At 39.5% G+C, this 21,152-nt stretch overlaps 1 protein-coding gene across 2 annotated transcripts in view; it reads left to right on the forward strand.

The window, feature by feature from the left end:
- Window positions 1–21,152, forward strand: part of STXBP6 (syntaxin binding protein 6) — a 254,299-nt gene that overhangs the window by 66,026 nt on the left and 167,121 nt on the right. For both annotated transcript variants that reach the window (XM_003791994.3, XM_023514407.1), the window contains exon 2: window positions 18,823–19,011. In XM_003791994.3, the coding sequence (XP_003792042.1) occupies window positions 18,858–19,011 (154 nt within the window). In that variant the 5' untranslated portion in view covers window positions 18,823–18,857. The remainder of the gene's footprint in view (window positions 1–18,822; window positions 19,012–21,152) is intronic.

Raw genomic sequence — 21,152 nt, forward strand, 5'->3', positions numbered from 1 at the left:
CCGGTTCTACTCTCTTGTCCGGGGGCAGGCTGAGCGCCCCCCCCCCAAACCCCCCGTCGTCACCCCACCCTCCCTCCCTCTCTCTCTCTCTCTGTCTGCACTACCCTTTCCTCAGTCTACAGGTGAGCTTTCCCTGGATATGATCAGCCTTCTCATCTCACCCTCACTCTGTGTATCTGGCCTTAGAGCTTCAGCTCCCACTGCTAATTGGGTATTCGTTCAAAATCTGATTGGCCCAATTTATCTTTTCAAGCAAGACCATATGGCAGTTGTGTAGATTCTTCTTTTTTTTAATTTAACTTTTTATTAAATCGTGCCTATATTCATTTATGGGGCACAATGTGACCATTTGATATACAGTGTGGAATGCTTAAATCAAGCTGATTAACGTAACCATCACCTCACTTATTTTTTGTGGCAAGACATTTATAACTTACTCTTAGTTATTTTGAAATGTGCCTTTGTTTTGTGCACATTAGACTCTTCTTAAGTCAAGGCTTTTCCTCCCGCTCCCATTCTGCTCAGCCTGGAATGGGGAGGCTACCTATGTGGTGCATAAAATCAGGAGGCTGGGCAGCCTCCCTCAAGCACAAAGTGAGAGAAGCCAGGCCTTCTGAGGCATGACCCTTCCTTGCCTGGCTCATAACCCATTTCCTACGCACAGTTCCAAAGACACCCTCTTTTAATATAATCAGTCCTCATAGGTAAAAGCACACATTCACTTAGCCTTTTCCCTAAACAGGGAGCAACTGCAAATCATAGCTGCTGCGCAATGAAGCAGCACTGCTGACCACTCAGTGGACAACTCATGGAACATCTCAGTCGGAATCCATGATTCTCAATGGTTTCTGTCACAACTCTAGTTTTCTCGTGATCCAGTCTAGCCATTCTGCAAACCATGGGCTAATGGTACATGTAACTGCTGGACATGCCTTATGGACAGTGGCAAGGATGACCACAATGCTCATATAAGCAAGGGGGGAAGAAATCTCCACCTCTGAAGCTAGCCGAGGGAAGATTCAGAGCACTGGGCTCACTGGCCCAGCATAAGCTCTGGCGAATGACTGGCCTCCTTGCTGGCATTCTGAGGCCAGACACTTGGAAATAGTAAGGTTCCTGGGAGGCTCCCTGCTTCTTAGGTGCTTGGCTTGGTGCCTTGTGTCTACTACCAAGAGACAAGTTCCCCAATCTGTAGAGTTGGTTTCTCTAGGTTGTTGGTTGGCCTGGGTTTTTGGAAATAGCGTGTAGAATCTTCTCTTCTCTTTCTGTGCCTTTTCTACTCTTTCCTTCTTTGTGCCTTTCTTGTTAAAATCTGATTGTGAAGGGTTCCCCCCTCCACGCTTTTGAATTCTTCAGGAGTTAATGATGTAGAATAGAAATCTTAGCTCAGTGGATATGTCTCAAACTAGATTCTTTTTGGAATTTTTTCCTTCAAATTAAGAAATCGGAGCATCCTAACTTTGTAATAGAGTAGGTATCTATGGGACATGATTCCATAATTAAGCTTGTTTATTTCTAAGCATTCTTTCTTGGCTGATTTCCATGTGGTTTCTAAGTTAATTGCATAAGGAAAAGAATTGAAAAATTCTCTTTTTTCGCATTCTATTGACATTACTTTTGCATCTAATTGTTTGCCCTTCTCTGTCTCACTAAGAACAGTGAGCTATCTTTATATTTACATGCCATTGATAATAATACATTGTACATGATAAATGAGGGATAGAATTAGAATAGGGGAAATCAGCAGAGTCATTTTGCCAATAACTCAGCTTCTAGGAATGCTGCAGCTGAGAAGAACCCCGTTCATCAGCCAGCCACTTATCAGACTGTGGAAGGCATTGATGCTTTTCTGAAATAATTTGTTGCTTATCTATTTTAATTTGTTTTAATTTATTTATCTTAATTTGTCTAATAAAAGTTCCTGATTCCAAGTCCTGTACTGGGTCTTGTCAAGGCTTCCTGGCTGCAGTTGAGTTGGGGTAGGCTTATCTTAGGACAGCGCTTCTCAACATGTCGGTCATGACCCACAGGAACTGTATTAAAGGGCCGCGGCATTAGCAAGGTTGAGAAGCCCTGTCTTAGGAGAAACCGTTCCATACATTTGTCAGATTGACACAACTAATCAGAGCCACTGGGGATTCTGTGTTATGGCAAGACATATAGAAAATTAACAGACCAATTGGGTAATGATGTTTAGTATGAGGTATTTCGAAGCAAATGATAATTGTCCTGGGAATGATCCTTTGGAATTTTATAATTTATTGCTTTCCTAGTACTTTCAAGGTGAACACAGAGATCTCAGGGGTTTGTTGCATGGGGCTATGAGAGAAAGGCTCGATATAAAAGTTCTTTTAAAAAGCAAAATGCAGATCTTATAAGCCAGTGGTCCTTGAAACAGCAGTAGTTATGAAGAGGGCCCTTGCATAGTCAGAGTCTCCTGACAATGCCTGCCCTGCTGGGCCTGTCCAAGGCAGCAATTGTCTTGTTTATCTGAGTTCCTAGCACAGACTTGAACATAGATACTCAATGATATGCCTGGTTGAAAGGATGAAAAGGTGCGTAGATAAGGTTTTGGCCCCCAAGTTTCTGTAGAAAACTGATCTAAGGTTATATGTAGAGATTAAATAGCGTATCAGTGAGAGAAAACTACCAAGCTGGTATGTTTCAAGAACACCAGTTGAGTAAGTAAATATCCTTGAGTATGCATCTTTGCACACTTGTTTGATGATTTCCTGTGGAAAAATTCCTAGGAGTAGAATTGCTATTGCAAAGGTTATACCTATTTTCAGAGGTTTGATAAACATTAACTGAAGAAGTGTCCTCCAAAAGTTCCTACCAGCTTGCTGTATGGAGCCCTGCCCCCTTTCCCCCCCGCAACACACATTCCACCTTATTCGTTTGTCTCTCCAGACCTTGCTATGTAGCACTTATCAGAGTAGTCAGTATGTTGAGAGAAAAAGGGAAAATATAAATTAGGAAAGTTATACAACTTCTAAGATGACTATGGGATAAGAATGGCTTGCTTTTTGTTTATTTTGATGCCTTTGTTCATTTTCTCCAAAAGGACCTATTGATTTCTTTTTTTTTTCTTTTCTTTTTTTTTTTTTTTTTTGAGACAGAGCCTCAAGCTGTCCCCCTGGGTAGAGTGCCGTGGCATTACAGCTCACAGCAACCTCCAACTCCTGGGCTCAAGCGAGTCTCCTGCCTCAGCCTCCCAAGTAGCTGGGACCACAGGCGCCCGCCACAACGCCCGGCTATTTTTTGGTTGCAGCCGTCATTGTTGTTTGGCGGGTCCGGGCTGGGGATTCAAACCCCCCACCTTAGGTGTACGTGGCTGGCGCCTTAGCCGGTTGAGCTATAGGCGCCAAACCCCTATTGATTTCTTGCTCCCTGCTTTACCCTCCCAGTGGGTAGTACCTTCTTTAATTTTAACCTGTATTCTGCCTTTCTAAACATATATTCTTACAACTTTCCCAATTATGCTAATTAACTTAGTATCCACATCAGCTACTATATCCTCAGTAACGAGACAGGAATGAATTAGTGAAAAGTAGGGCAACTTGGATGATGGAACCTGACACGAAATCGCAGTTTGGATGAAAGGATGGTCTGGGGAGGTGGGCACTGGTGGATTTGGGATTGTAGAAATAGTGGGGGCACAGGCCTAGTGTTGTCAGGTACTCCCAACTTTTATAGGAAACTAAAAATCTGTTTTACAGAAAATGTTTTTAAAAGTGTACATTAGCCATGAAAACTTGTTCTTTCAAAACTATTTATGCACTTAGGTCTATCCCCTCCCACTTCAGCATACTTCACAGGTGGGGCTGAGCAATTTTTTTTTCTTTTTTTGGTAGAGACAGAGTCTCACTTTATCACCCTCAGTAGAGTGCTGTGGCATCACACAGCTCACTGCAACCTCTAACTCCTGGGCTTAGGCGATTCTCTTGCCTCAGTGTCCCGTGGGGCTGAGCATTTTTGAAGTAGTTTTCTTTCCACCTCCCTGTTCCTCCAATAGCACTTAGTGCCGAATGGATATTTGCAGAGTTGCTGTTTGACTCGGACACCTCTTGACTGTGATGTCTCCATGACTACTTGTTCACTTTTTCTTGCTGTTCTGAAAGAAGAGAAATGATGCCCTGCAGACTTTGCTCCACACTGCACTTGAGCCCAGGGACTATCTGTGTTCAGGACATACCGCTCATGCAGATTCCAGGTGGCAGCAGAGGCCAGAGCAGACTTATGTTCTAGGTCTGTGGAACATGACCTGTTTCTATGAGAAACAGGCCAGAGAGCAATAGGTGAACAGGGATGGGTCACCAAGCTTCATCTGTATTTACAGCTGCTCCCCACCATCACCGCGTGAGCTGCACCTCCTGTCAGATTCTCCCCACTACACCCTGTCTGTGGAAAAAATATCTTTCATGAAACCAGTCCGTGGTGCCAAAAAGTTTGGAGACTGCTGTCACTAAGTCACATACACTGAGCTAACAGCTTCCTGAAGCTTCATGATTTCTCATTGAAGTAACTCTTGCCTAATCCCCACAGGCAGACTTAATTAAATTCGTTAATTACATTTCAAGGATTGGCTTAATAGCAAGTATCTTCTGATCACCAGCCTCAGAAGGATTAAACTGTACCTGTGTCTTCCGCTGCTGTGAAGCAGCAACTTCAGATTCTTCATTTAGTCTAGCGGGGTGGCCTGTTTTCCTTGGCTTTCTCCTTGACTAGCAATTTTTTCCTTGAATATATCTAATTTGTCTGTGATCACCAACCCTCACACAGAGCCCACGTGCTAGGGGTTACTCAGTAAATGCTTGCTGAATGAGGCTGTGTCCTGTCCCTAGATGATACTTCTTTGTTATCAAGGAGCAGGATCTACCAGGACAGAAATATTCAGTCCAGGCCAGAGGGATAGCCTCTCAGAAGGCTTAGAGCACTTTGCCCCCCCCCATTACTTCACCTGTCTGATGGTTAGTGGTGAAGGACTATAACAATTATTTTTTATCCCTTTGCCTAATCACTGAAGCCATGGGACCTATGTATAATGATCTCTGCTGCTACACTGATTGGCTAACTGGCTGTTTGTTCTTCCCTACCAGAATGTAAGCTCCATAAGGGAAGGTCATCTTAGTGTCCTGAATGTCCAGGACAGTGCCACCACATTGAATAAGTGTGTGGTCCTACCCCAGCTTTGCTCTTTGAGTATCCATTTTCTGTTTTTTTCTTTTTCCTTTTTTTCAAATGTCCACCTTACTCTGTATCTCCCTTGGGTAACAACACTTCACGCACAGTAGGGCACACTTTATTTGGATCCCATCATTATTCTCCTGCTTAGATTAGCAGTTCCACGTGGTGAGGCAGTGGGAGTAATGGGAGTAGGACAGGGCTGTAGGAGAAAGACACATCCATTCCCTTTACCTGTCAAGGAAAGGTGATAATAGCCTCCTTCACAAGTTTGGAAGATGAAATAGGATGACACTTGAGGAAAGGCTTTGTAAAATACACTGTGATGTACATGCCTTTGCAAGGATAAGCTGACATACTGATGTGCTGTCTTCCTTTCAAAGACTGGGCACCCCAGGTGGGAGCTGATTTTTATGACCTCCTTTTCATTCCTTCTCAAAAGTCCTGTGAAGTGGAGGGCACGATCCCATTTTAAAGATGAAGATGCAGATCTCAGAGAGGTAGGATTTTGCTAAGTGTTACTCATCAAGTAAAGGCAAAGACATCTCAGATCCAGGTCTTCTGATGACTGATGTAGACTTCTTACCTTCCAGTATCTGTCAGGTTGGAGCAAAAGAAGTGACTACTGTATCTTGACCCCCATATTCTAGGTGATGATCCTGATCACAAGTGCTTGAATGTCTTTATGGTCTGTTAATGTAATAACTTGTACTAGTGTTAATTGAGTTCATGTTATGATAGTATTCAATTAATAGATTTTTGTTTTCCCTATCAAACACTACACATCTAGTTAGGTCAGAAGTTAGTTATTTTCTGGAACATGCTGATTAAAAAGGGGTTGACATTGAATGACAGAAGAGCTGATTGAATGGGGCAGAGCCTGCATTTGCATGTGGACCTTGAGTCTGACCTGAATTTGTAGGTTATTCTGTTACATCCCAAGACTTACCATAGGGACACCCAACTACCCACCAATCCCACACACATGGAGATTTTACTGTCAGGGGATACTGGATCCTAACCGAGGCATTCTAATTTGTTGCTTCAGGGGTATCTTAAGTGAACCTGTAAAGACTTTTCATTTACCCCACAGGACCCTGTGCAGCTGTGTGTGGAAATCAGGATAATTCCAGCATTTCTGAGAGTACTTTAATAGAGCACTGATTACAGATTGCAGGCACCTGGTGGTGTTTTGTACTGAGGCTTGAAGGGTGCAGTTCCAGAGACAAGAACTGGGCTTGGCAGATTCCTTTTTACCCTGTTGTTTGCCAGGGCCTGGAATAGGTACTGAGAACTCCTTAAACAACTGGTGTGGTTAGTACGTACTTTCAGGAGACCACCAACACCAGAATGTTAATTTCTAGACTGATAGTGGACATGTAACTTCACCAGGGTATGTTCTCCTGCCAATGGCTCAGAGCACTCAGACTGCAAAGAGGCTCCTGTTAGTTGGGGTCAGCACGGAGGCCTGTGGGTTGGGACTTGGCAAAGTTACTCTGTGCTTCTGGACTACCCCAGCCTGTTACACTTGGGCAGACCATCATTGCTTTTGGCCTTGACAGCCAAATGAGAAAACATAAACTGTGAAAATTCAAGGGATAAAACATGATAGGCCAAGAATCAAGAATTAGGACTCTATGAGCTAGACTCTAAAATTACATTCTAGGCAGCACTTAATTTTATGCCAAATACTTCCCTCCCCCCTAAAAAAATTGAGAAGATTCCCTGTTGTGATTAATCATGTTCTCTCTTTCTCTCTTCTTGCTCTCTCAACATGCTTACCACCTGTTTTTACCTTTGCAAACTTGGGACTTCCATAATATTTCATGTTACCTTTTCATGCTTCTCTTCATTTTTAACTGAAAGAGCATTGTAGTGAAGTGGAGATGAAGACAATATCTAGGACAGGGGTTCTCAACCTTCCTAATGCCATGGCCCTTTAATAAAGTCCCTGTGGGTTGTAACCCACAGGTTAAGAACTGCTGGTCTAGGTCCTGGAATAGGTATGACTTTAGAATCACCCTCTGGACTTTGGTTTCCTCATGAGTTAAATGGGAGAATTGGGTGAGATGAACCATCAGCAGGGTCATGTCCAGCTATTAAACTTTTAAGCTTAAAAATGCCAGAATTCTGTCCTGCCCATGCTTTTCAACTTAGATATAAGCTGCTGGTGGGCAAGGCCCCAAAAGGTGTTGAATAGGAGTTGTTGGTTGGCTCATTGGTGAAGGTCTTGCTGTGATCCTTCTCAGCAAAATGAAATGATGAAATTTCCCTTGCACGGCCTTTTAAATTTGCGATGCTCAGGTTGTTTGAAGCTCTGACAGCAAAAGATAGAAGGCACAGAAAGAGTGTGAGGGGAGAGGTAACAAGGAGGGTCCAGGTGGTGTTTTTGAAATGCCAGAGGGGGGTAAGACAGCAAAGGAAGTGGAAAGAGGAGTTTCCCTTAAGAACCAGCACAAACCTTTGAAATATGTGCCTTTCATATTTAAGCCTTTTCCAGTTTGGAAAATAGCCTACAAGGTTCATAAAACTGCTTTTATGGCAGTTATCCAAGATCTTCTCAGGAGTTGACTTCTGTTGCAAACTGCTGGTCTTGAAAGGAGAGTGGCAAACAGCTGTGATGAGGCTAAGGTGGGCATTGTCCCTCTGTGGAGACAGATCTGTGTAGAATCTCTCAGCTACCGTATTGTCAACCCCCCAGCTTCATTTGTGCGATCAAAAGAATCCTAAGGAGACTCTGCAGTCTTCTTTGCCAACTGAACAGCATGACATGCACACCTGAGATGAACAGATACCCAGAAAGTGACTTCAAGCTAGAGGCTAATTTGTTATCTTTGTAGCTGCGGGGCGGGGGTGATAACTGTATCTTTTGTCCACCGAAAGTGAGGTTGATCAGAGTAGAACTTCAAAGGAATTTTGTCTCAGTTTACCCAGCATGCACTCCTGTCTCACCTGTTCCTGCCTTTCTTGTTTCTTCAATGTGACATAGCTTCTGGAATCATGCTTCCTAGGTTTAAATCCCTGCTCTTCCATTGAAAAGCTGTGTGATCTAGGACCATTTACTTAACCACTTTGAGTTTTAGTGTCCTCATCTGTAAAACAGAGTTTCTCTCCCCTCTAAGATGAAGACATATTACTGTGCCTCGCCTTTTAAACCTAGTAAGGACGTGGAAAGTGGGCCCTCAATACCCACCATATTTCTTCTGTTCCCCTCACTACTCTGGAAGACTTCATGTCAGAGCATAGCACTGATGACATACCAATTCCACGAAACTCAATGACGCTCTCCCAAGAAATGGTAAAGTGGTGCTATTCTCCAAATCAGGGATTCAAGTAGGAGATGTTTTAAAATTGAGGTTAAATTTAAAGAATATTTTGAGGAAGTTTTGCTCTGATTTAAAAAATGTTAGGAAACATATAAACTTGTTTCAACTATATCTTGGGTTTTTATAAGTTTTGTACACTAAAAAAATGAAGCTCTCTTTAAAGACTCGTTTTTTCAATGTTGTATTTGAAATTTGTTCCAAGATAAAATTAGTTTAAATCCAAAAAACTTAAAATTTACCTAAGATTTGAATCAACAAATATCTGACATAAGAGGCTTATCTTATACGTGCTGGAGAGTTTGTTCATTTATTATTTGTTTCTTTATTTTTAGAGGTAGGTTTTTTTATTGTTTGGGATTCATTGAGGGTACAAAGAATTAGGTTACACCAATTGCATGTTTTAAAGTCCCTCTTATACTTGCGTCCCACCCCCAAGAGGTGTGCCATACACCGTGACCTCCATCACTCTCCCTGCTAACACCTACCCCACCTCTTGTATAAGCTCATCTACTGCCTTCATATTGGAATTCAGTACATAGGATTCTTGCTTCTCCATTCTTGTAATGCTTTACTGAGAAGAATGAGTTCCACCTCCATCCAGGTTAATACAAAAGATGTAAAGTCTCCATATTTTATGAGCTGAATAGTATTCCATGGTCTGCAGATACCACGGCTCATTAATCCATTCCTGGGTTGGTGGGCATTTAGGTTGTTTCCACATTTTGGCAATTATGAATTGAACTAAAATAAACAGTCTAGTGCAGATGTCCTTCTGATAAAATGATTTTTTCTTCTGGGTAGATGTCTAGTAGTGGGATTGCAGGATCAAATGGGAGGTCTAATTTGAGTTTTTCAAGGATTCTCTGTACTTCCTTCCAAAAAAGTTGTACTAGTTTGCAGTCCCAGCAACAGTGTGGGAACACTTTTAAGTGTCCCCTTGTCTCCACAACACCACCAGCATCTGCAACTTTGAGACTTTGTGGTGTGGGCTATTTTCACTGGGGTTAGGTGATATTTCAGAGTAGTTTGGATTTGCGTCTCTCTGATGATTAGAGATGATGAGCATTTTTTCATATTTTTGTTAGCCATTTGTCTGTCTTCTTTAGAGAAGGTTCTATTCATATCTCTTGCCCAGTGATATATGGGATTGTTGGGTCTTTCTTGTTGATTAATTTGAGTTCTCTGTAGATACTAATTATGAAGCTTTTATCTGATTCGTAATATACAAATATCTTTTCCCATTCTGTAAGTAATCTGTTTGCTTTGGTGGTTGTTTCCTTAGCTGTGCAGAAGCTTTTCAGTTTAAGTCACATTTGTTTATTTTTGTTATTATTGCAATCTCCACGGAAGTCTTCATAAAATCTTTCTCCAGGCCAATTATCTTCAAGTGTTTTCTCCACAGTTTCTTCAAGGACATTTATTGTTTCATGCCTTAGGTTTAAATCTTTTATCCATCTCAAATCCACCACTTTTGTAAGTTGTGAGAGATTCAGATCCAGTTTCAGTCTTTTCCATGTGGTTATCCAATTCTCCCAACACCATTTATTGAATAGGGATTCTTTTTCCCAGAGTATGTTCTTGTTTTGTTTATCAAAGATCAGGTGGCCATAAGATGTTAGTTTCATCTCATGATTTTCTGTTCGGTTCCAAATAGCATTGTCTCTATTTTTTGTGCCAATATCATGCTGTTCTGATCACTGGCCTTGTAGTATAGCTGAAATTCTGGTAGAGAGATACCCCTGAGTTTGCTTTTATTACTAATAATTGCCTTGGCTATATTGTGTTGTTTTTTTTTTTCTGATTCCATGTAAAACAATTATTTTTTTCCAAATCTTGAAAGTATGATGATGGTATTTTAATGGAGATTACATTGAATCTATAGATTGCTTTAGGAAGTATAGACATTTTGACAATATTGATTCCCCCCAGCCATGAGCATGGTATGTTCTTTCATTTGTTAATATCTTCTGATATTTCTTTTCTTAGGGTTTTATAATTTTCTGTGTAGAGCTCCTTCACCTCTTTTGTTAGGTATATTCCTAGGTATTTCTTTTTTATTTTAAGCTACTGTGAAGGGAATTGTGTCCTTGATTAGCTTCTCATATTTGCTGTTATTGGCATATACAAAGATTTGTAAACATTGATTTGATATCGTAAGACATTGATGTGTTTTTTGATCACTTCCAGGAGTCTTGTGGTTGAGTCTTTGTGGTTCTCTAAATATAAGATCATACCATCAACAAAGAGCAAGAGTTTGACCTCCTTCTGTCCCCATTTGGATGCCCTTTATTTCCTTCTCTTGCTTGGTTGTATTGGCTAGAACTTCTAGCACTATATTGAATATCAGTGGTGATAGAGAACAACCTTGTCTGGTTCCAGTTCTAAGTGGAAAAGCTTTCAGTTTTACTCCATTCAGTAAAATATTAACTGTGGATTTGTCATAGATGGAAGTTTAAGAAATGTGCCATCTATGCCTATATTCTTAAGTGTTCTAATTAGAAAAGGATGCTGAATTTTATTGAATGCTTTTCCTGCATCTATTGAGAGGGTCATCTGGTCTTTGTTTTTTACTCAAACCTTTCTTTAAGGGGATCTGAACCACTACCTAAATCTTCTACCCCCTTTGATGTATGGGTTTAGTGCTTTTACCCTCTTCTGTCTTTTCTGCACTGTAAGTAAAGGAAAGGTACTCATTCAGCAAGTAGTACAAAACCTGGCACATAATTGTTTATTTTCATGTTAAGTCGATCCTTGTGTGGCTTTCGTCTGTTTTTGAAGATGGCTGGAATAGATTTTGTTATTACCAGCACCATCTGCTATCAGGGATGTTCTCAAGCCAATGTGTCATTTTCTTAGTTTGCTAAACAGCTATTCAGCACCATGGTGACATGAGTGTTCAGAAAAAAATTGGTGGATACCAACAGTTTAAGCTTTTTTTACTTCATTTTCTCTTATTGCTCTTTGTTCTTTTTATTTGTTTATTTTGATACAGCTCAGTTCACTTTTTATGCTAGTCTAACATATTGGTTTGATAATCTTGTCATATTCCATGACATATCAATGAGTGTTTTCCAGCCTGACCTTCCCTTTGGTAATTTATTTCTACCTGTTACTGTAGAATGGGTACATGGGTGCTGTAGAACCAATTTGAATGGTCAAACTTAAACACGTACATGAGCAGGTCTTGTAGTCTGGGTGGTATAGACCAGGGTTTCTTCTTTGGATACTAAATCCACAAGAAAAATGTGCTCACTGAACCTATAAACAAAGAAAGTGAAGTTGAAAATAGTCTAGGCTAGGTTTATAATTGAAGTAGATATGAGTCAGGCTCAGAAAATCAATCCTGTGAGCATAATATCTCCTACATGGAGAGCTAGTACATATAGGGAAAAGAAAGCAGCTAATTGGGTCTCCTACTATTTGGTAGTCTGATAATAGAAAATAGATTTCTTATTTCCTTTCTTAAAAAGTTAAACATTAGGACCAGAAATGTGTTTTTGTTGTGCTGCTTCAGGGATAGCTGTCCCAGAGCATGAGCACAAGCTCAGAGGTAGTTGGTGCTCTGTTCACCAAGCCACCAGCCCTGGTGGGAGCTGCAATTGGTGAGATGAAGGGTGCCATTTTCTTCTCACAAGCATGTCTTCCTGGCCAGTTATTCACAGTATTTGCTTTTTTCTCGTAACTCTTTGAGGGCGGGAGTTTACTAATTCACTCTAATGTTCTCCACACTTTGACGTTCTCAACACTATGTCTGGACTGGAGTTTGAAAAGGAAGTAGGGAGGCCTAACAATTGGATCACAATGAGATTACATTGATGTCCTTCAGTTTTAGGGGAAGGAGTATACTTCAAAACCATGATGCTGACAGAGCCCACTAGTATTATAGTGGAGTGAGAATGCTGTCCTGCAGAATCTCTGACCTATTTTTTAATTTCAAAATCCAGAGATAATCATATTAACATTTTGGAAAACTTTATTCTAGATATCTCTTTCTGCACATAAGTGTATACATATCCTTGTACACTTATGAGCACATTTTCTGTTTTGTAACCTTTTTTCCACCCTGTATTATTTCATGGTCACCTTTCTAAGTCAATATTTATAGGTCTATGTCATGATTTTAAAAGGATGTATAATATTCTCTTAGGTGGATAGTCTGTATTATATTTAGTCTATGAAGATCAATAACTATTCAGGTTGTTAATAATGTTGTGCTCTCACAAAGGAATCTGAGATAAGCATGCATCTATAATACACGTACACTTGTGCGTGTTCACACCATTTTCTCTTATAGTAGAGCTGCCAGTCCAAAGGGCTCCAACTTTAATATTAATCTCTGTGAGACAGGCATTATAACATTTCATCATAATCTTTAGACCAGGTTTTGGGGTAAAAATGACATAGCTTACTATTCCTAAAAACATATATCTAAGGATTCTAATTTATAGGCTTAAAGCAAACATTGGAAGATTCATTTAGTGGCTATTTTGATTGTACATTTGGGATTGAATGTGGAAATGCTTTTTAAATCATGAAGTGCTATGCAGACTTCAGTGATTCATTACAATAGGGCTGGGCTTTACAGAGTGTCTGCCACATGTGAAGTCTTTGTGTTTTTCCTGTTTAGATGTTTCTGGTTTCTTCAAGTGTATTTTTAGATGTTTTTCTGTATGCTTATTAATTTAGTCCCAGTTTTGTAAAGCTGTGAGGCCTTAAGTATGTGTTCCTGACCTGCTATTTACATCTGGTTTCTCATCATTACAAGCCATTCCAAAGTCCTCATTGTTTGTACCCAAAAAGAATGATCGAACTTGTGGCAATTGCACTTTTAAACTTTGAATGTTATCATTGACATTATCTGTCTCATCTACTGGTGTGTCTGACTGCCTTTTTAGATTTTACTTATAAGAAATAGCAGTTATGAATAGTAGTTGAAATACATGGAAAAATTGACTGGTGGACTAAAATTTTTACCTAATTTATTGTTTACTCACATGCTTATATGACGTATCCTAAAGTTTTCATCTTGAGAGCTATCTTATCAATGAGTAATGTCATCTAAGTAAAAATTTTATATATTAAGAATCAGCAGTGCTGCCTTAAGTAAACATTTATAAAGGTGCTAAATTGGCCTGAAATTAAGGCCAGGTGTGGTAGCTTACCCTTGTAATCCTAGCACTCTGGGAGGCCAAGGTGGGTAGATTGCTTGAGCTCAGGAGTTTAAGACTAGCCTGACCAAAAGCAAGGAGACTCTGTCTTTTAAACTAGTCAGGTGTTGTAGCAGGTGCCTGTAGTCCCAGCTACTCAGGAGGCTCAGGCAAGAGTATTACTTGAGCTCAAGAATTTGAAGTTGCTGTGAGCTATGACTCCATGGCACTCTAACCAGGGTGGCAGAGTGAGACTCTGTCTCAAAAACAAACAAAATTGACCTAAAATTATCTCATTGGTCCTAAAAAGAAATAAAACTAATTGATTATCTTTGCATAACAAATGCATAATTTCTGACTATGTGGTAACATTTAGGATCTTTGGAATAAAATTAACATTTTTAGATTATTTTTAGATTTCGTGATTGTGCAAAGACATCAGACTTCTAGCATTTAGTATTTATATTCTGTGGCATTTAAGCAAAGTAATTTAACATTTCTCTACTTTGATTTCAACATTTACAACATTGACCTTTTCCTTGTTAAGGTAATTGTGTTTCTCTGTCAAGGCCTGAGGCATAGAGAAGAAACCATGAAATACAGTGAAGCTTTATTCATAGTCATCCTTTGGACTATTATACTGGACAGTGCAGAGGGTTGACTGTGATGTGGGAGCAGTACTGGATCCTTTTATAGGGGGCATCAGAATCATTCACGGCCGGGATGATTAAGCCCCAAATTAAGGCAGAGGAAGTGAGAATGAAGACAAAGTAATAGAGTCCGGAAATATTAACTCAGATCCATAGGACTAGGGGGTTGGAGTGTTTGAGGGAGGACGAGGAGTCTAGGTTAACTCTCAGTGGTAATACTCAGTCTTCAGCTAGATATGTGAGTTTAAAGCCAACAAGGCAGTCTGAGCTGGATGCTTGATTAATATTGTCAGATTATACACAGGAGTCAAACTTGCATTTGCAGAATTTCAAAAATAAAGTGGCAATGCAGAGAAGTCTAATTTTAGATAATAATCTTATTTCTAAGTTCTTAGAGTTCCCCACACTGGAGTTCCTATGCCTCAGGTAGACCAGCTGACTCTCCTCAAAAGTCTTCTAGGTGACATCACTTTGGCCCTTCACATTGAAGACTCTGAAACTTAATTTCAGCATGTTGAGTGCATCTGCCTCAGTGTTGAGTCACATTCACTAGCTTCTGAGGCTGATGTCTAAAATTCCTGGTTTCTCATTTACCAGGGGGAGTGTAACTCTCACACAGTCCAAAGTACTTGTGTTGGCATAGCCACAGGGCCCAAACATTATTACAAGATAGCATGTTAGATGTGGGATCAGAGCTGAGAAGTTAATGAAGTTGGATGGATCAAATACATGTGTCTGGTAGTATTAAACTGAATAGATGGCACTGTTGTCTCATCAAGAGGTTCTTTTTTCTGAGATGAGAAATATTTAATCCCTGTAGTTTATATCTTCCTCGAACCATCATGGTAACGAGTGCCTTGACAATGGCAATTTTTAATTTGCTGGAGTCCCTTCCACTCCTCCTGGTCTTCTGACCACGGAAAGCAAATAATGCATGTCGTTTCCACTACAGGAAACCAAAAATGTGATGCTGGAGGACAAAGACATCTAACACAAATGTCATTTGCATTTGCAACTCCTACCCTATAGCGTAGTCGTATTTTCTGGCTGCTTGCGTGGTGGAGGGCCATCTCACTACAGTAGCCATGTACTAACAAGAATGGATGTATATGGATGAGGTGGCCCAAAGTGAGAAGAAGACACACAAAAATGTGTGCCTTGAGAAAGATCAAAACTATGATTAGTTTCTGCAACTAACATTTAAGGCTTACCAACTGCTTTGACTTGCAAATCATATTGTAGGTTGGTTTCTTGGATGGAAAAGCTTTGTAATTATATCCTATAGAGGCTGTGGACCAGGGAAAGAAAAAGCTTCCAGAGAGTGATGGGGGTTGAAGTAACTAGTGGTCATGGATGCACCATTGCTGCTGTGTCCATCTTACTTTCTTGCAGTGGGGCCTAACCTTGGCCTGGACATTAATTTACCAGCTGTAAGACGTAAGACCTGCTGAAGCTACTTGGTTAAATTAGGAGGAAAAAAAATCCATTACTCTTATATTCTTTTCTGAAGTGATTCATTCTTTCCTTTTCAATCATCACCTTTCTAGTCCAGACTTTAGTTCTCTGGGCTAACAGTTTTTAAATCAGGTGGCAGGATGATGGTATGGCTGCATGAAAACAAGTCAGATCCGTTTAAAATTCAGATCCCAGGATTCTGAGTCAGTGGGCATCAAAGAGGGGCCCTGGAGTCTGCATTTTTGAAAAGCTTCCTGTGCTACTTTCAGATGCAAAAGCAGATCTGAGACGTTCTTCTAAGTTACTGCCACAGAGTTTTTGCCTACATCAGTATTCTTTTTACTTCCTGATTCTTTGCTTCTAATCCACTGTCCATTACCATTCCAGGGTGACATTAAAAACAGACATGTGTGCTCCACACTGGCCTGTTAATACCATTGCCCTGAACAAAAACTTTCAGTAATTTCACAGAGTGAGTCTGATGATAGCATGAGTTTCCCAAGGGTGATACCTATAAATTCCTCAGGCTTGTAACATTTAGTACAGAACCTTCCATATGAGAGATCATTTATCCATATGTAGAGGGTCTCATACCCATGATTAAGGATGGGGAGGCTTTGGTAAATTAAGTTGGTTTTCACTTGTACACATACCTTATGTGCTACATTTACTCACTTGCTATAAGTTCAGAGGGCCTTTTATTTTGCTTATCTTAGTAGCAAAATTAGTACAAGTTTTGCCACTTTCATATACATTTTTAAATTCAGGCAGTGGAATAAGTACATATTTTTTTCATTTAATTCTTCAGTTCCAGAAAGTAGGTGAAGATATCTCCATATTATAGTTAGTAGATTGGTGATCTGCACTTTTAAGAGATTTACTCATAAATCTCACCGGTATCAATGTTAGAGCTATAATTTGAACCCAAGCTGGTTTGATTGTAAAATTTGTGTTTAGTGATGTTACTGGTTTTATCTTTCCTCCTTTTTTAAATATATATTTTTTTAATTTTGGTCACTGAATATCACTATAAAAAACAAAATGGAGGGCAGCACCTGTGGAGTAGGGCGCTGGCCCCATATACCGGAAGTGGGGGGTTCAAACCCGGGCCCGACCAAAAACTGCAAAAAAAAAAAAAAAATGGAAATGTCATTTCCATTTCTCACCAGTTTTTCAAAAGAAGAACAGAATTTCCTAAGATTTTGGTAAAACATGCACATTTCTTTTCTGACCATCTGAGAGATTTTATACAATAAAATGATAGCTTTCTATTTCTTTTAACTACAGTTTTAGAAAAATGTGAACCTGAGATGAAAAGGCAAAAGCTGTGCCAGTTGGGAAGGTGGTGGTCACAGAGCACCTGATGGGTTTGGGACTGTGGCTTCTTTCTGCATTGCCTGTGCAGTGGTTAAAGTCACTGAACTCCCATTGGCTTTCTTTTTTCACATGTCCCCAAATGGGGACAGGTGAGAGGCCTTGGTGCCAGAAAAGATCTAGTGTGTGTTTCTCTCTTTTTGAAAAATGTTCCTGGTAAATTATAGCACCCTGCTTAGTTGAAAGTCTGGGGGTAAAGCACAATGGGGGAAATTCTATTTGCTGACTTATGGGAAATCACAGTGTATCAGTTGGTCGTCAGCACACTAAAAAATAGGTTTCCCTGTGCTATTCTAGTTTTGTTCTTAGCCAGGAACCTTAGTGCCAGGGATAAAATGTAGTGATCAAAGCACAAATAAATCTAGGTATTGATCTAGAATGTCTATAGAATAAATACCTCAATTATTTCTTCTCTCCCTGCTATAACTGAGCATGAAGGTGGCACAGAGTAGGTGTCTGTTTACCAGGTGGCTCTACTTGCTTTACACCAGCCTGATCAGCTCTCTGGGCTGCTGTGCTTTGTGGAGCTGCCCTGTTGATCAACATGCAGCATCCCTCGATGCTCTGCCCCAACCTGCATGACCAAGCCATAGGTCCCATCTGCAGCTTTAATTCTGATTTTTTTTTTATCTTGCCTGAACGCAAATTTGTCAGTGATTAAGGGATGGAACATTTGTGACTAGGATGGTAGGATAGGGTAGAACTGGACTTTACTCCAGTTACTTTTGAGCTTTTTGGATGACAGAGTTCAGACTGACCTTGAACATAACACAAATAAGCAGAGTTACGACCATTAAGGAAGTACATGTTTTAGGAGACTAAATATAACATGGGGACTGTGTATGTGTAAGTTTTGGAGGGGCTCACTGTGAGTCAGCAACATGCTGCTTTATTTCTTAATTATTAGGCACCCACTGCCAGTTAACCACAGGAGCATAGCATGCGGGAACTGCTGGGTAACATTTCCAAAATGCTTAGCATTCGTCAGATACTTTTTTAGCATTCTGTGTTCACTTTGGCTGAAGGAGAATGTGGATGTTTGTCAAGGGTCCAAAGCATGGCAGCTAGATGCAGAGGAGCACTGGAAAGTCGGGCCCCTTGAAAGAGGCTAATACATAAGAATATTTTACGTAGCCTGAACAAAGGCAGCCGAAGGATATTCATTTAATGGCCTTCCATTGTATATATAGTTATTATGTAGAAGATGATATAATTATTTCCACTATGAATAGAATTAGAGAAATGGATTTACATTAGAGGTAAAGGATATTTTGAGGAGTATGAAGAACTTCTTGACTTTAAGGATTATTGGGCAGTGGAAACACTTCTCTAGTGGAAGTGTGAGATCACACTCCTGACTGAGCAGGGTGCATGCTGCTTGGCAGTTCAAGTTAGATACCGAGGTAGAAATTAACAAACTTTCTTGACCCCGTTTCATGCCACTTATCTCACATTGCATCTGGTATTGTCAGGGAGTAAATAAGTATTCCTTTTTTGTTTTCACTTTTTCATAGTTCCTACAAATATGAAGAGCTTGATTTTAATGTTTCTATTAATATAATGCATTTCAAGTAAGACATTAAACTGCAAATTGAAAGTTATTTCACCTGTGAATCAGCTTGCTGCTCATTCTTATAGGGGCTCATACAATGTTGTTAATTCCAGCTCTTTCTTTTTCTTCTTTAGAAAATTCACTGCATCCCCTCCTCACTTGTCCTACGATGAGTGCCAAATCTGCCATCAGCAAGGAAATTTTTGCACCTCTGGATGAAAGAATGCTGGGAGCTGTCCAAGTCAAGAGGAGGACAAAGAAAAAGATTCCTTTCTTGGCAACTGGGGGTCAAGGCGAATACTTAACTTATATCTGCCTGTCAGGTAATGAAAACTAGATACTAATGTTATTAAGACAACTCTTATTTTAAAACAGTTAATTGTGAGTATCTAGAGGGGTTGTGTGCATGAGTTTTTTTGTCATGTCTCCTGTCCCTTTTCCCTCTTTCTCTGCTTTCTTTACATGTGGCAACTTCTCTTTTTGAGGTTGCCTAGTATCTGAAAGGTAGTGAAGTTCAGTTTTAATTTATCTTTCAGTTCATTATGAGTTTCTGTATGGGGCACACATGTTAGTCCACACTTGCCTTCACTAGGATACTGAAAGAAGGAGCTGTCTTTGGAGTTTTTGTTTTAAAACAATTCCTGTTATTTGGGTAATTGTGATTACCAGCACTCTGAGTTTCATTGGCTTTGTTTTCCCAGACAGCTGCCAGTAATCAGTAAGGGCTTGTCTCAAGATAAATATTGGCACCTATGGAATGTGAGAAAATCAGTTTAGTTCACAAATCATTGCTTTGCCTGACAGCCATTGCCTTGTCAGGAAGAAGCATCTGTCTTTATTAAGCTTTGGATTTTGTTGGATTTTTTTTTTTCTCTTACTGTTTCTGATTGCAGAAGATCTGTGGGATTTACTGTGGATTCGTGCTAAGATTTTTGAGATAAAATTTGGATACATTTTCCGTGAAGTTATAGGTGATGCTAATCTGAGCATCTGGGGCATTTGTAATATCTCTGATAATATTTCCTGTAATGGGGCAATGCAAGATTTAAGTTGACCTTAATTCATCTTTTATTATTTCCTTCAATTGTGGTTTGGGAATAAAATTTTATTTTTTTGGACCATCTTTAGCTTTTTAAAAAATTAAGCATCTGATCATTTATGTTTATTAGAACTTATTTTGTGGTAAAAAGAACTTTTTTACCAGAAAGAACATGTAAATTTAAAAGACTGTATCTTCAATTAGAATGAAACAAGAACATATAATTTTGGTAGGAACAACTTTTCAGTGATTAGAAGAAAGCTTTTATTTAAATGCATAGAGAAAAGTAATATGGAAACATTGGTCTCTCTTTTTCCCAAATAAAGATTAGGCTAATAAAATTTGGTTGTTGTTAGAAGATATTTGTATTTCTTTAGTGTGCTATGCATTGCCTGGCATGTAGTGGGAGCTCAGTTAATCGCTAATGACTAAATGAAAGATAAAAGTAGCCTTTCCTAATACCTTCCCGATATTTTGCTAATGAAACTCGGGACTTAAATGCTTTTCCATATTCTTAAATTTAGATTCTGCTTACACAAATAATGAATCTAATACCTTATAATAAATTTTGTTTTGTACTTGGGCTGAGTATCAGCTGAGCATGGAGACATAGTGGTTCTAATTTTTTTAAACTCTGTTCTCTCAATATTTCATTCGGATGAGTCATTGAAAGAAAGGTGATGAGAAGCCTAGCACGTACCTATAATTGAAAGAGAATAGTTTTGTTTGCAGTTTAGGTTTATGCTGTTGTCTGCCGATATCGGGTCATGAAGACTGCAAGGGGATACTAACAAATTCTTCTAAGGGAAATAGCATAACCATTTCCCTGGCCATAGAAGATAATGACCTGGGACTTATTGGATAACTGCATTTCCTTTACAAATTGCCCAAATATTCAGGTTTAATGTCTAAAAGTATGAGAATTGATTTTTCGTTGCATTCTAATGCAGGACAATCTTTTGTTCCAAAAGTCTTCATATTTTTCCCTGGTTTTGAATTTAGAGAGGATAGATCAATAAAGTCTGACATTCAAGCAAGCAGTATACTGGAAATTGGAGCAGGAGAAGGCCAGGGTACTTTGACACCCAACTTTTCTGCAATTTGATTTTTCTCATAAATGACAAAGAAGCAACTGCCTTTATTTTCTAACTTATGTGAAGCTTAGAGGCATATCAGTCTCATCTTTGATGAGAGAGTGTTTTAGTTAACAGTTAATTAGTCAAATATTTATTCAGTACTTTTCAGGTACTGAGCTTTCTAGGCACTGAGAGTGCAGCGATGAGAAACATTGTGCAGCTTGCCTAATTTGGTAGGGAAGAAGCAATAGAAATTAACAAGTTGCTCACTAAAACTAGCATAATTATAAACTAATGAGGTTAAGAAAGAAAAATACAGTGTTGTGAAAGCATGTAGGAGGAGAATCTG

The sequence above is a fragment of the Otolemur garnettii genome, unplaced genomic scaffold, assembly GCF_000181295.1.
Source record: "Otolemur garnettii isolate 467f Iridium unplaced genomic scaffold, OtoGar3 scaffold00052, whole genome shotgun sequence".
NCBI lineage: Eukaryota > Metazoa > Chordata > Mammalia > Primates > Galagidae > Otolemur > Otolemur garnettii.